A 15,361-nucleotide genomic window follows, 5' to 3' on the forward strand; every position below is an offset into this window, starting at 1 on the left:
AGAAGAATGCAAATTTAAAAAAGAACTAAAGACTCCTATTCTGCAGGAGCTACGATACTGACGAGAAAACACTGAAAGACAATTGTAAAATATAAGAAGCACCTTATTTTGAAAACGTACATGGGCCCGCCAGGGAGGGAATTATCCCTGTGGAGGGCTGTACATAAAACCAAACAAAGTGAAGTTCTGTGAAGAATGGTTTCCACGTGCAAAGAAACATTTAGTACTCATGCATGGTTGCTGCAAGTGTCGAAGGTTATTTGTGGTTCTTTGGTTACTTAAAGCTAGCGTCGCGAGATGCAACAATGCAGTGCACTACAGTGCAGGGCCAAAAGGCCAAGCGCTGATGCAGGTTATTGCAAACGTTATTCCCCCGCCCCCCAGGTGTCAAGGCTACATATTCCGTAATTTCAAAACATCGGCCATTGAAGAAGTTCGTTCGGTACTGTTCGAACTGCTGGCAAATCCTTGAAAAGCTTCCGCAAACATGTGCAATGCGATGACATTATATAATTTGTATTTTAGCGGGACGGTACTGAGGGTGAATACTGACGTGTCCCTATCTACTTTTATCCACGGATGCTATGTCTCTCTCTCCCTCCCCTCGTCTCTGCTACCCCTCTTCTTCTTTCCTTCCCTTCTCAGTAAGCCACGGCACAGCGCCGAGGACGCCAGCTGCTTGCTGCCGCCTACCAGTACGAGTGCCAGCTACCTACTCGCACACAGTGTATCGTTTGCAGTGGGTGTATTAAACACCCAGCCTGCATCGCTAAGGCCCCTTTAACAAAGTGTAATACAGTTTGTGGTCGTGGTGATGTGATCGATGCCCAGAGTACGTTCAATCGATTGTTCCTTTCATATTTCACCCATGTGAGTAACCTGAGAGAGAGAGAGAGACCGAGCGGAATTGACCGGTGTCAACAGTTGTGCGCTGCTTCGAATACCTCTGCCGAGCGGTTTGGACACCCACAAACTCCTCATTCACAATGGAGTCCATGCCGCTCTTGTATCTGTGCTTCTTCTTAGCCCTGACCTCTGGCGTCCAGGGCAACAACGTCGACCTTTTCTGGAATCTATACGACGCCGTTATCTCCGGGGGCCGCATATTACATGACGTCGCCGAAGGAGTTGGCGCTGTGTCGAAAGCCATCCGGGCCATCGATATGTTCCTCGAGTCGACGTCAGAGGTTGGTGGAAATGTTATGCTTTTCGTTTATTGTTGTCTGTTTCTTACAACTTGATTTTAGACTTAAATCTTATGACAGGGTAGAGATTTTCTTTACACTATTGGAAAATTATAATTTGTAGGACATTCTGACTGAAAAGTAAGGGAGCTAATGCAAAGTAACCTAATCTTCCCTAACTTGGGCATAGGCCTACTTACTGGACTCGTCTCACAGTTTTATCAACATATGAGTCTAAAGTCAAGTTATAAAGTCTGCTTGAAGCTATTTCTGCTCTGCTTTGCGTCTTTTATGTGTAGAATTGTCGCCTTTCATTCAGCACCTTTAGCAACAACTCGCTTGTTTTAGTCAGTCGGTCTATCATTTCCGCTCCCCAGTATGACATTAAAACTTGTAGACTCATGTTTAGAAAATGCCATTTGAAGTATTTCACACTCATCCAAAATTGGATACAAAAGAAGATTGCTGTCAGTATTTGGGTGAATATCAGTGTTATTCTCCTTGACAAATTCCTTGTAGTAAGACGTATAGCAAACAAACGCATCTGGTCCCTCCGTCACATGCGTCATATGTCCTTCATTCACGTGTACGCCCTTTATTGTTGACTAAACCGCCACTCCTTTCATTCTCTCTCTCTCTCTCTCTCTCTGCCATTCTGTATCTATCCGGTTTAGACAGAACTCCATCTATATTCCTACTCTTTCTCTCTTCATCTTACTTGCATTCGCGTGCCTGATTCATAAGCTCTCAGTTAATTTTACACATCAGCCATATTATATGAGGCAGATCGTTATAATACCAACTACACATATTGTCTGTGTATGCGCCCGTGCATATACATGTTCAGACGCTATAGAAGATTTAAATTGTAGATATCCGTTCATTTAGATTTTTCATTCATTATAGATGACATCAGTAGCGGAGGTATGAACTCCTGAATATGTTAATTTCACGCTGGGTGGGTTATGCCCTTTTTCCCTGTATCCAGTATGTAGACTGAAGCCAATACAGAAGGGTGGAGCATCTCATCTTTAATGCTTATTGTAAGAGTTGATTCTTATATATTTTGCAAAGCGCCTTTAAATGTAGGGTATTTTATATTTTTATATTTTTGTTTTTATTACTCTCCTATTGGCTCTTGGCTTGACTCTAACGTGTACGCCTATGTCTGGTACCTTTGCCATTGAAGTAGAAATATTATGGAAATAGAATTATATAATTAAAAGAAGAAATATATCAATAGAAATAGAAATATATTCTTATCTAAAGTTTATCCGATATTTCAGCCGTTTGCGGAAGATGATAGATATTTTCACTTTCTGTTGCTTTACAGTTTATTTATCTAATAAACATAAGACTTCTTTTATCTAAAGATATCGGTTTTGTCATAATCTTCGATTTGTTTTTATTTTGGTACCTGCTTTTAATGCTTTTTTCGCTCTGTTTCGTGCAATTTTTAAGATTATTTATTAAAAAACACCAGTTTTTGATGAGGTTTTCCCTTTATGTCTAATGTATTTTCAGAACTTTTCAATGTATTTCGAATTGCGTTAGTTTTATTTTTTTCAATAAACTTTCGGTTTGGAATTTTAGTGATATTTATAATACACTTTTCAGTTTATTTTGAATTGTGCACAATTTTAATGAAGTTTCATGTCTGCTTTTCAGTGACAAATAATTCTTTTCTAATGTCAATTTTTTTCTGATGCCAATTTTTTCTAATGACATGAGATTTGAATACATTTTTAATTCTGTTTTTCAATGACATCAAATTAGTGCATTTTGAAGTACGTCAGAGTTTCCATGCACTGTTCACTGTATCATTTTAATGACATCAGATTTTTAATGAACATTTCACCCTTTTTTTTTCACCTAGCAGCTGGGTGGATGGATTGGCTGGAAGGTGCTGTAACTTTTCTGGTATGCAGTACGTATAATACTTGTACATACATTCATAATTACATACATGAAGCCACACAAACATTTCTTGTATATAAATGCTTTCATGAATACAATTATCATTTGTCTTATTGACTTATTCATATGTATTATATAGATATATATAATATATATATATATATATATATATATGTATATATTATACAAATTTTGAAAACATAATATATTTATAGTACTATACCATGTACAGAAACTTATAACATAAAATGAATAACTGGGAGTATAGTACTATACCCAGAGCTCTCGGTTGTTTATGAGACCAAAAATTGTAAAGAAATAAATTTAGGAAATGTAACGTTAGGTTAAAAATGCAGGACGAAGGACAACGACATGCAAACGGAAATTGTCGGGAGGATAATTATGCTGTACAAAAGTAATTGGTAAGGGTTACGTCACATGTACTGAAGGTCATCAAATGAGATGTAGTTATGAACGAACTGCTTAAGTACAGTAAGTTCGTCTTCCTCTTGTCATCTTGCCCCCCCCCCACCTCTCTCTCTCTCTCTCTCTCTCTCTCATTCTCATTCTCTCTGCTCGCTCATTTACATTCCATGTGTTACATCCCACCATGCTCCTTTGTATATACGTGGAAGTTCGTTTCTTTAAGGTAGTTTAGGTATAAATGGCTGCATTTACTGCAGGTTGGCTAAGGCAATTTTCTGATTAGCTTACATATTTCCACAAAGAATCAGGGTCTCTTATCCTTATTATCAGGAACCAAGTTCTTATCGAAGAAATTGTCAGGGAACAATATTCTGAATGCATCGGGCAATGTCAATATAACTATCATAAAAAATATAATGAAATATAAAAGCTAAAAAAAAAAAAAATTAGAGCTCAGGAAACGTGACTTCCCTATGACCTAGTCTAAGACCAACAACGGTCAGCCACCTTTCTCTTGACCAACCAAATTAAGCAAGCTGTGGTTGCAATCGGGATTTCGGGGCGATGTTTAATGCAGCAGTAAGTCAGGGTAGAATCTCAAGAGATTTAGTAAGGGCCAGAACATGATAAGACTTACTTGATATATAAATGAATGTTTGTATGTTGACAGAATATAAATACATACATGTACGCTTATATTTCAGTATATCCACGGTCCAGATTATGTCTAGACCGTGAGTATATCCCTCAGCGACGGGGTGGGATCAGAGAAAAACAAGACAACATTCCCTATCCTATTCAACCCGTAGGCGGGGGAGGTGGGGGTTAGTGCCGTCAGTGCACCTCATGCGGTGCACTGTAGTCATTGCTTACTTAAGGTTCTTTGCAGCGTGCCTTCGGCCCTTAGCTGCAACTCCTTTCGTTCCTTTTACTGTACCTCCTTTCATATTCTCTTTCTTCCATCTTACTTTCCACCCTCTCCTAACAATTGATTCATAGTGCAACTGCGAGGTTTTCCTCCTGTTACACCCTTCAAACCTTTTACTGTTAATTTCCGTTTCCGCGCTGAATGACCTCATAGGCCTCAGTGCTTGGCCTCTGGCCTAAATTCTATATTCATTTCAATTCAATCCTATCCAATTCGACTTCCTTCACATACACTGTACGTAGTGCACGCACCGTGCGTCCTAGATCTTATAGGCCTTTTGTTCTAAAATCTCTGCAACACCATCTGTCCAGCATTTCCGGGTCTGCCCCTCTTCCTCCTCACCAGTTTTCAAAATGAACAAATATTTCACTGGCTCCTTCTTCTACATGTCCGAATTGATTTTGAATACGTCTACATGCGCATCCATATACTACGTAAAATATACACAAACATGATCTTTCATAATTGCCCTGTAGTGTCTCTTACTTTCATCCTTCACTAGATCGATGTATGCATGCATGTATTGTAAGTATATTTGCATGTGTGTATTTTATACATCTCTCTCCAGAAATGTATTTAAATGTGAAATGAATATACTTATAAGCACTTCACTTTACTGTTTCAAGTCCTGTCATATCGAAATGGCGCTGTGATTTCTTTTTCGTTTTGGAAATTGGATAAAAGACAAAAGATTAAACAGAAGGAAGTCTGCGAGATTTCCCTTGTAATTGTAAATTTCTTAATACTAGCTGTATCATCATCATCATCATCATCATCATCATCATCATCATCATCATCATCATACATTGTGTCAGTACGAGTATTATTACATTTGTTGCTGCGGATGTCGCTTAGCAGAGCTGTTACCGCGCTTCATTTACGAAAGAAATTTTGCAGTCACAATGGCCGATGTAGTGCCTCAGCTTTTGTAAGGGACTGGTGTCAAATATTGACGAAAATTCTTGAAAAAAGTCGATCTGCAGTGAATCTCGCATCGGATACATCGTTACCGTGGCAACTCATTCCCCAGATATTGTTGACACTCTTTTAGCTATTAAATGAGACTTAGTTTAGCTCTTTCTCTCTAATAGTTTTAAAGCAGTAGCAGTTTTTACGGACGTAAAATAAAATAACTTTTTTTATTTTTTATTGCAGATTTTGCCTTTAGCAGTTAGAAGCAGAATCTAGGTGGAAATAGTGTCTTCCAATAAAATTTTCAGTTAGTTATATGGGTTTTTGTAACCCAAGTCAATATTTGAGCAAGTCCCTTAACATATAAAACTTAGCTTTTGTTTTGCAAATAACTAAGATTTTATGGATGAAACTTAGCTTTTGTTTGGTAAATAACTAAGCTTTTATAACGTACGTAATTAGCTTTTTCTAAGATGATTTATACCGAGCTTTTATAACGTACGTAATTAGCTTTTTCTAAGATGATTTATACCGAGCTTTTGTAACGTATGTAACTCAGATATTGATATAATTAAAAAATGGACATTGGAAATCTAGTGAAATCGTTACAGGATCTGTGAGTCAATTTATACAGACCAACTTCAATGGCGGCAATTATTATGCATTTGTAAATGTTTTGCAGTGATATATTCTTAGTTGATTAGAGATCATTTTGTCTGATTCTTTCATTATTTCTTTCAGATGAAAAAGTTAGCAGGTGATGGTGAACCCAAAGAAGGGGCGGCGCCTGATGACAAGGTATGAGGCTTCAGAGTACCAGGGATTCTGATTTCATTATTTCAAAGTGCCATAATTTTTTTTACATAGTATTCTTAAGGCATCAGGAATTTTTCTTCATGACACCGTATTTTTAAAGCTCCAGAAATGGTTTCATTATGTTCTCAAAACGCCGGGAAGTTTTTTGTAATGTTTCCAAAGCACCAGGTATTTTTATTATAAGTTTTTCAAAGCATCAGGCTTTTCATAATTTCTCAAGGGATCAGGAATGTCTTTCATAATTTCTCAAGGCATCAGGAATTTCTATCGTAATTTGCTCAAAGCAATGTATTTTTGTACTATAGTTTCAGAAGAGAATCAGCGATTCTTTACATAGCGTTCTCAAGGCAAAAGAATATGTTTTACATATTTATTTTGAGTGGGCTTGGTTTCATAAACTACAAATGCGGTACACTTCCAACTCAAGGTAGCTCCGATTAAAGAACTGTCAAAGAGTCTCTGGTAAACGTTTAAAGCAAAAAAAAACACCCAAAGTAAGAGTTTGGAAACGTTTAATATTTCCAGCTATCAACTAAAAAAAATCCACTAAGTTTTGGAATATATCAGCAATAAAATACAAAAAATGCCTTTTACATTTAGTTACTTAAATATTCAAAAGTACCAGTAGCGGAAATACGTAGTTCAAAGCAAGTCGCTCTTTGTAACAAAGATAGCTGGCGCCAAACTATTGATTTGTCTGAAATGCAAAAGGAGCCTTGACTTACTTTCGCAGTAAAAAATATATAATAGGGTAGTAAAATGGCTTAAAATCTTTGTTGTCTATGAGAGGAAGAAAAATAAATTTTTCCAAGTCAGATTTTTTCATTTACTCTGATGTCTCTCGGGCCTGATTGTGACCCATTCTCAGATTTAAGCGTATTTTAACTATTGCAACTTACTAATTGCTCGTTTAGATAGTAATGCAATGAGGAAGCTGCCTTGTCGCCCTAGTCCATTTCTTTATCCGATAGAGAAGCAATTTGAAATCACTGTAACAATCTAAATTTAATGAAATCAATTTAATATCAAGATTACAAAAAACACGTACCAAAATTGTTCTAATCCATGATCATATATGTGTGCTTGTGTGTGTTTCAAGAAAAGACAATAACTCTGACATTGTAACTTTCAGACGGCGGAGGAAATGGAGCCAGTTTCCATTCCCGAACCGGACCCTATCTTGGACGCAGCGACGCCAAGTTTCAGCGGCTGCGGGGCGTTGGGGTTCCACATCAGGGACGAATCGCTGCCCATCACTCGCCTGACGGAGTGCTGCAGCACCCACGACGCCTGCTACGGCTCTGCTTGTAGGGCCAACAAGCGAGACTGTGATAGTAAGCTTAAGAATTGCTTGTTTTCTGTCTGCGACGACAAGACGCTCGACAAATCAAAGTACAAGACTTGCAAAGGAGCCGCGAAGCTGCTCTTTTCCGGGACGATGGCGCTCTCGTTCCAGCAATACAACACTGCTCAGGAGAAGCTCTCGTGCAGGTGAGTCGACAGACTTCAGAAAGAGTCTTTTCATTTAAGAATACAGAATGATAATGATTCAGTGAGTAGAGAAAATGGCGTTTAAAGCCTAGAAGGTAGTTTTGCCATAGTACATCATATGCATATGGGCTCCTCTGAATGTTTATGATTTAATAAAGAAGTTGTACCAGTATTTATTAGCAGGAGAAGTAATGAATTTATGAACATAAAAGACTCATACCTTTATTTCATTTTAAGATTTCAGTTTCTTTAAGGTTTTCATCATGTAAATAACTGTTGTACTTTATTACGTTTTTGATGGTTCCTTTGTACTATTTTTGTCCCGTTTGCGAATGGCTTGAGAAGTATGTGAAACATTACTTTGAAATAGAAGTATTGCGGGTTCTTTACATCACTCAGTCCATCAGTCCCTTTCGATTGTTCAGATAATTTTCATTATCAGTTTGTGTACCAACAAATTTTTCATTTGGCTTTGACTCAGATTGAATTTTGTCTGATTTTTCGATAGAATACTGGATAGTTCCTTCCTAAATCTGACTAGGTGTTGCGACAAGTAGGCTTTTGCAGATCAGTGCCAAAATGACTCAAAAAAGTTACCTACGCTGACCAAAAATTTATTTAGATAACCGTAGCTTTTCAGTGATAAGACATACTTCAATTATTTCATACCTTGCTGTGTTGTTATTAGAAAAACGTTGTGAACATAAAATACCTTGTGTTTTAAGGTTTTACAACTGAATTTCGACCCTATTTTCAAGTTGCTATGTTCAAGGCTATGAGACTGTAATTTAATTTATTCTTCCAAGGTATCATCATCCCTGATCATTGAGAACGACTAAATACTAAAGTTTTTGTACTTTATGATTTAAAAACCTGCAATATCTTTATACCTTTTCCTTCTAACTAGGTGACGTATTTGTCTAGATTGTTTTCAGTATGTTCAAACAAGATTTTCCCAAGTTATGTAGTGGAATTTTTAATCTCCTTAAGCTAATACTTCAATAAAAAAAAATTTAAGGTATAGTCAATGTTTTTGATATCTCGGAGAAGTTTTATCACAAAAATTTACTTATTTACAGTAGCTTTTGATACCTTCAAAAAGTTTTTTTATTATTATTATTAATTGTGGATTGGTTTTTACCTCCTTAAACTATTTTTCCTTTTTCTGCCCTTCGACCCCAAATGATACTGATGAGTTTTATGCAGTTGATTGACACCATTAAGAACATTTTCATATTTTTCCCTTCTCGGTCGTCGCAGAGATCGGGGGATATGGTGAGTGGAACTAGCAAAATGCCTAGCTAAACGCAATGCAACGAAACGCAAAATAATACAGTACAATGCTGCACGATTTATCTCTTGGTTATAGATTTCCCATTGCTTCAAAAGATGCTGATTCAGCACAGACGCTTATGTGTATGCATTCTTATACATGTGGATGAGCCTTGCAGTTGCATAGAAATTCTGGGTTGTTTACTTGGACCAGCAGAGGAATCGTGTCATAGTGCATTGTTCTTGTGCAGGCTAGCCCCTCAGGCCGGATGCTAGTAGGAAAATCATTCATACAAATGTGACTATGTAGGACTGCTTGTAGATCAACTAGTACAGTGTATAACTACACAATACCATTTAGTAAGCCTTAGAAATAGTATGATTAATGTACTAACCTAATTTCTGCAGCTTCTTTAACAAGTATATCGTAGCTACTTTAGTTTATAATAACTGGGAGAACATTGTTATTTGTTATTTTTCTCTCCGGTATCTAGTTCTTCAGATATGCAAACTCTCACAGCAGCAGCAGATATATGAAGCGCTTGCGACTGGGAAACTTTATTGAAGTTGTCAAAACTCAGCTTTGCTGTGGTCGTATTTTCAATTCCAAAAAGGCCTTCGATCAGAAAAGCAGCAGAGACAAAGGCAATAATAAAAACTGCATAACTTCATGCCAGAGAATGTTTTGATTGGTTCATCTGCAATTATGTAACGGCATATTTGAGATAAAATCTAATTTAATGATAATATGATATATCTTATTAATAGATTAAAAACTAAATGACATTACAATCATGCTTTAAATACAACGATAATTTGAAATGTTTAGTGAATACCACATAGAATAATCGCCATTTTCATCCTAGGTACGCGTCACTTCTTACAATTTTATGGAATGTTTATTGAGAAAAGGTTCAGACCAATTTCTGATACTGGTATCAGATTAGCAAAGATGGGAGTGTCATTGTTTTACCATATCTAAAATATATAAAACATGATTTTTATTCTGTATATAATTTGCCATTTTGGATGAAATGTCAGAAGGCCATGGAAATAGGCAAGTTAAATAAAAAAATTTTCAAATGATGATTAAAAGATGACCATATCCGATTTTTGCCAAACTTGTACCTCAGCACGTTAGTCATTTGCATTATAAGTAATCGGGGGACCAAGGATTATCCTCATGTCACATTCTAGATCAGTGATAACAATAAGCAGATATCTTTCTAATGGTCTATGATTTTTTAATAACTTCATCATACCAGAGAATATTCCGATTGTCTGATAGCACGTAGAACCCAGACACAACAGTTTGAAATGCAGTGTTAAGTGACGCATGAGCTGAGCATCCAGCACTTAAGACACGTTTCGCTTTAAATAATTAAAAATAAATTTTTTTAAAGAACCATTTCAGGTCAGTCTTTGATAATCTTTTAACCTCAAATTAGTTAATACTAGCAGTACCATGCAGTTTACACATTTGACCTAAAACGCTATTGTGGAAGGTATGCCCCAAGTCTTTGAAGTGACATACGATTATAAAGTAATAATCAAGGGGAATACAAGAATTCTGTTGAAAGTCATTATATTTAGAGGGATGTTTTTCTGCATCCGGATTCTGACGATTTTACCCTTTGTGACCTCGCGACCTTGAAACAGAGTGCCATGGGGCTACCCTCCAGCCAGATTAGATTAAGATCTGATGAAAAAATTGATTAGTAATAACGGTCAAAAAATTTTCATTCGTGAATAATAACTGTAGTATGAAGTGTGGTAGTAGCAAATAGATCTAATGGATCAATAAAATATGCTTTATTTGTTCACATAATCGTCTTTTTGGTAGATGGTTACTAGGAAAACAATCCATCAAGGCTTATATAGAATTTTAAGTGCTTCAGAGCTGCTATATTCTAATCCTAGATAGCTGAATTTGATAAGCGTACTAACATATAACTTGACGTAGAGAATGTATATTTTTTGTTGGTTTAATCAATCCGGAATACAAGTTGAAGTTTGTAAGTTATTATAGCTGATAAATCACGTCTTTTCACAGTCGACATAGGTATATTCAGTTCTCAAAGACGCTTTCAATTTTGTCATAATTTTTAAGAAAATGTTTACTTTCCTATACTCGAACCATACTACTTTGAATTCGGATATTAGGCATTCTCAGCTTAGGTATCTTTATTTTATATCACATTATCGAGACTTTATCTTGCTAAATCGTTATTACCCACCTGAACATATCATATGAATAAGTTAACTATATTTACCAGTGTTCAGTACTAAAGCAGTTGCCGAAATAATTGGTTTTCGCGTGTTGATATTATTATGATCCCATAAATGTAGTTATAATTACCGTGCCTCTAGTCTGATAGTTCCGTGTTTTCTGGTGATTCTAGTTTTGCATACAAGTCATCTGTTTACTAAATTTATCATAGATATGGCGATCTGTTAGAAAGAAAAGCCCTAATACTTTCAGATTTTATGGCTCTTCATACAATTTACAGTACTCCAGCTTAATAGAACACGGAGTTTTAAAAATGGATACATTTGATATTGCTCTGTATCAATTCATAGAACTCTTGCATATCAGTACAAGACAAAATGTATTTTACTCACACTGCTTGGGCCATTCTTTCCCCAGGTTATCCGAATGGTTTTGTGGTAATTTCAGCAGAGGTGTTAATTATTTTTTAGATATTGAGTCCTGTAAGACAAAGAAAAGTAATTGGTGTGTTTTTTAGATAATAAAAATCTGTTCGTAGTTTAAAGCACCAAAATCTTAGGCAGAACATTTTGATTTACCTAAAAGGTACGCCTGCTTGTTTAGGCAGATTTTGTTCAGTGCAAAGCACTGTCTTAATTTCTAGACACCCCAGTAAACTAGTGCTAGGAAAACTTTAAAATTACTTTTTCCTTTCCCTGCGTTGCCAAGGTATGGAACTTTCGTCCACTTCCGTTTTCCCCTGACTAATTCCTTCAGGATTAAAACTTATAATTTGCTTTCCCCTTTTTTAATGCATTCTTCTGGCCGTGGCTTGGTAAAGACCAGAGCATTTAAATCATACGGACTTACACCTGGCAGCGTTGTTAGATGAAAAACATTTTTCTCGAAATCGTTGGCATAAAATGCCCAAGTCTTTGCTGTTGAAGGAATCAACTGATTCATCAGGTGATATTTAGCTTATTTATTTAAAGAAGAATTAAATGTATTATTCTTAATGTAAGTCCTGCTATTTCGCAGATCCCAGCCAAAGCCAAAAGAAAAGAACAAGAGGAGAGGAAGGTGAAGTTGCATCCTGAACCCGTATCATACCTGAAGGAGTGTCGTCATCATTGAAGGTGCCACGCTGCAGTGGGATGTATACCGTCTCATTGAAGTGCTGTTTCCTGCGAAGTGCCCTTTTATCTTAATATGGGAATTTGAATAATCCATTGTAACTATGTATATATATATATAATTATGTATATATATATTATATTATATATATGTATATGTATGTATGTGTGTATATGCATATGAATTTACATAAAGGACGGTGAGGCGGTAAAATGTTATGGGAAATTATATTTACTTATGCTATCCATTTCCTATCAGAAACGTAAATAGCAAATCATATATCTTAAATATTTTTACTGCATTGTACTCCAGAACGTTTAAATATGTGAACCCAAATTATATATATATATATATATATATATATATATATATATATATATATATATATATATATATATATATATATATATATATATATATATATATATATATATATATATATATAATATATATAATATATATATAATTATATATATATATATGTATAATGTATATATAATGTATATATATTTATATATATATATAGCTTAAAATTGTAACTTGCTCGAGTGTCATTACAATAACGAGAGATCATTTTATTGATTTTATTATTTATGGTAATTTTTTCGTCCTACAAATTTTATACCCTATTAAAATTACCTGTACTATTTTTACCAAGACGTTTTAATTTCAGTGATTAGTGAGACTCCTTCCTGTTATCTTAGTTTTTTTTTTTTTTTGTGACCGTAACTTGGGTTTTTATTTGTGACCGTAAGTGAGATTTTTTATAGCCCTAGTTGTAAGTACTGTATAAAAGTTTTGTGCCTAACGTTGTAGGTTGTAATTCCTTTAGTATTAAATGAGAAAATATAAATCTCGCCTTGTTTTTTTTTTTCAGTTGCGTCTTTACTTCAAGTGATCATCCTCTTAATTCTTGATACATACAGTGCTCTAAATAGTATAAACGTTTATACTGGTCAAGCCTGATCTTGGAGAAAGTTTGTGAGCCGCACTTCCCCTCCAGTGCGTCCCTCAGAAATTCAAAAGGGATTTGTGTAGTGTCATTCTTTAACTATTACATCTCTTAACCAATGCAGCCCTGGACTCGGTAAAATGCTTTAAACCATGGTTTAAACGGGTAGCAGTCCACCAAGTGACCTGTGATGTTGGAATTGGATTATGATGTAGCTATCTTCCTGTACCTGTAGAGAATACTTTAGTGTTACTTTGGCAAGATGCAACTCTGTAATGCAAGACCTTGGGAATTCTTTTTTCTTTCCTTTTTCCATATTTTCTTTTGGACTGGCAAGAAAATGTTACCCGGTTGCTAGTTCCATCATTCTCTGTAGTTGCGAGTAATATAGCTCTCTAAGTACTTTGCTTTTAACATAAGGCATTGACGACAGTTTCAGATGATATTGGCTAGGTTTGGGAATTACCTGAATTAAAATTTAACATTCGATTTATTCCTCCGGAATTTTTTTTAGTCAATAAGGGTTCCCATTTTTCTTTCTTTTTTGCACTCCTTTCCACAGGGATGCGATGCCATGTTCAGTTCGGCTAAGTATTTCTTTTAAAATGGCCAAATCATTTTGGTAGATGCTTTAGCTAAACAGCAGCAGTGTCACAAAAATATATTAGAATTCATCCATTCCACAGTCATAAGTGCTTTTCGTATCTGAAGAGCAGGTAATAAACAGATTACATTTCAGTCCATTCATTATGTTCTTTCATGGTCCGGTTTCCCATCTTTAAATGTAGTTACTGCAGATTGCTTAGTTCTCCATCTTGGCAAATGTTTTATTTGTTTATTTTTCTCTTTTGGAGCTAAAATCAGTCTGCCTTGGGTGCATTTCCTCGATGTTTCAATAATTCTGTTAAGAAAAGTAATTTATTGTATATATTTACATTACCCCAGTAATGTTAAGCGTAAAGACTTACCAGGTTTTATATTTCTGCTGGCGTAAGAGACGTTCTTTCCTGTTGCAGGCATTCTCCTGAAATTAAAAATTGAACTACCTTGCAGAAGACTATGTTTACATTCATGAACACTTTTAGTATTTTCTCGCGAAAAGAAGCAGGTAAAATAATTCAGGCTATAATCGAGGAGGATGAGAATGCCACACTATGGAAACTGAACTTTGATCATCTTGGTGTCGAAGTCTCCAACCCTTTTAACTTTGAGGTCTTTCTGGAAGGTGTCACGCCTCTTAAATTAGTACTATATACTTTTGCAGCATTGTCACAGAGTGTTTTGTTTACGCAATATATTCCCCATCGTTAGCAATTTCAGTATTCATCCATACCAGGTATCGTCAAAAGTTCAACTTGATTTTTTATTGATTGTTCTGAACTTCCATTCCATCATATTAATCTACAGTAATAGTACTTTCTTTTCCATTTGATTATCACAATTACCCTGGTCATATTAGGATACCTGAAATTACTTTTGCTCTGAATCAACATTTTTAATGAATTTCATGATCATGGTGATAACAAATTCAGAATATTGATTTATCATATCAGGGAAATTACTTTCTAGAGGTTGCAACCTTGAAGCAAGTTTGGCTGTGAAGGCAATGATACCCAGTCTTTAAATTTAGCAGTTGTTTTAATCCTTCCACATATTGTAGTCACTAAATACTGTCATTGATCTGAGAATAATTTTCTTTACTCAAATGTAGTTTTTTTTAACAATACCTTGTTCATAATCTTTACTAGACGCATATTCAGTCAAGTATGATATAAAAAAAATCCATATAAACTGGCCATTTTCCATTCTTATTAATTCTCTCCGCATCTTGAATCCTTTTGTTAATTCCTTATTCCAGTTATGTTTACAACAAGCAGTGAATCACGCCTTTGTCTTCCTTCTTGTGACAACACCAATTTTTCCACATTTTTTTAAACTTGAAAATGTCCGTTAATCTTACATATATGTCAAAGCAGCCCTCATTAAAGAAATCGGCTTCTCTTTAAAATTGATATTCTCAAGTATTAAGAACTTGCGAGAATTGTTGTGATCATTCATCCAGCCACTTCAACCCCTTCCACTGTGTTGCAATTTTCGAGTAATTTTTAGCTCCAGCTTTC

At 35.5% G+C, this 15,361-nt stretch overlaps 1 protein-coding gene across 4 annotated transcripts; it reads left to right on the plus strand.

Annotated features, from left to right (window-relative positions):
* Positions 1-503: 503 nt before the first annotated feature.
* On the plus strand, positions 504-12,646 carry LOC136838512 (uncharacterized). 4 transcript variants are annotated; one of them, XM_067103589.1, is made up of 6 exons: positions 504-1,187; positions 3,061-3,087; positions 6,109-6,165; positions 7,316-7,674; positions 8,935-8,949; positions 12,194-12,646. In XM_067103589.1, coding segments are annotated over exons 1-6 (660 nt in total). In that variant the 5' UTR covers positions 504-986; the 3' UTR covers positions 12,195-12,646. The 4 variants fall into 4 exon arrangements, with proteins under 4 accessions (XP_066959690.1, XP_066959687.1, XP_066959688.1 ...); XM_067103586.1 differs by lacking the exon at positions 8,935-8,949 and having other exon boundaries at positions 530-1,187; XM_067103587.1 differs by lacking the exon at positions 8,935-8,949 and having other exon boundaries at positions 530-1,187; positions 3,064-3,087.
* The last annotated feature ends 2,715 nt before the right edge of the window (positions 12,647-15,361 follow it).

Source organism: Macrobrachium rosenbergii, chromosome 5 (assembly GCF_040412425.1).
Source record: "Macrobrachium rosenbergii isolate ZJJX-2024 chromosome 5, ASM4041242v1, whole genome shotgun sequence".
NCBI classification, from domain to species: domain Eukaryota; kingdom Metazoa; phylum Arthropoda; class Malacostraca; order Decapoda; family Palaemonidae; genus Macrobrachium; species Macrobrachium rosenbergii.

What these genes read in the sequence shown, in the direction of transcription:
- LOC136838512 (XM_067103586.1), top strand. Translation starts at nt 987, where the DNA reads ATGGAGTCCATGCCGCTCTTGTATCTGTGCTTCTTCTTAGCCCTGACC. An exon ending in TCCTCGAGTCGACGTCAGAG is followed by an intron (nt 1,188 to 3,060) that starts GTTGGTGGAAAT and finishes TTTTTCACCTAG; the next exon opens with CAGCTGGGTGGATGGATTGG. An exon ending in CAGGAGAAGCTCTCGTGCAG is followed by an intron (nt 7,675 to 12,193) that starts GTGAGTCGACAG and finishes GCTATTTCGCAG; the next exon opens with ATCCCAGCCAAAGCCAAAAG.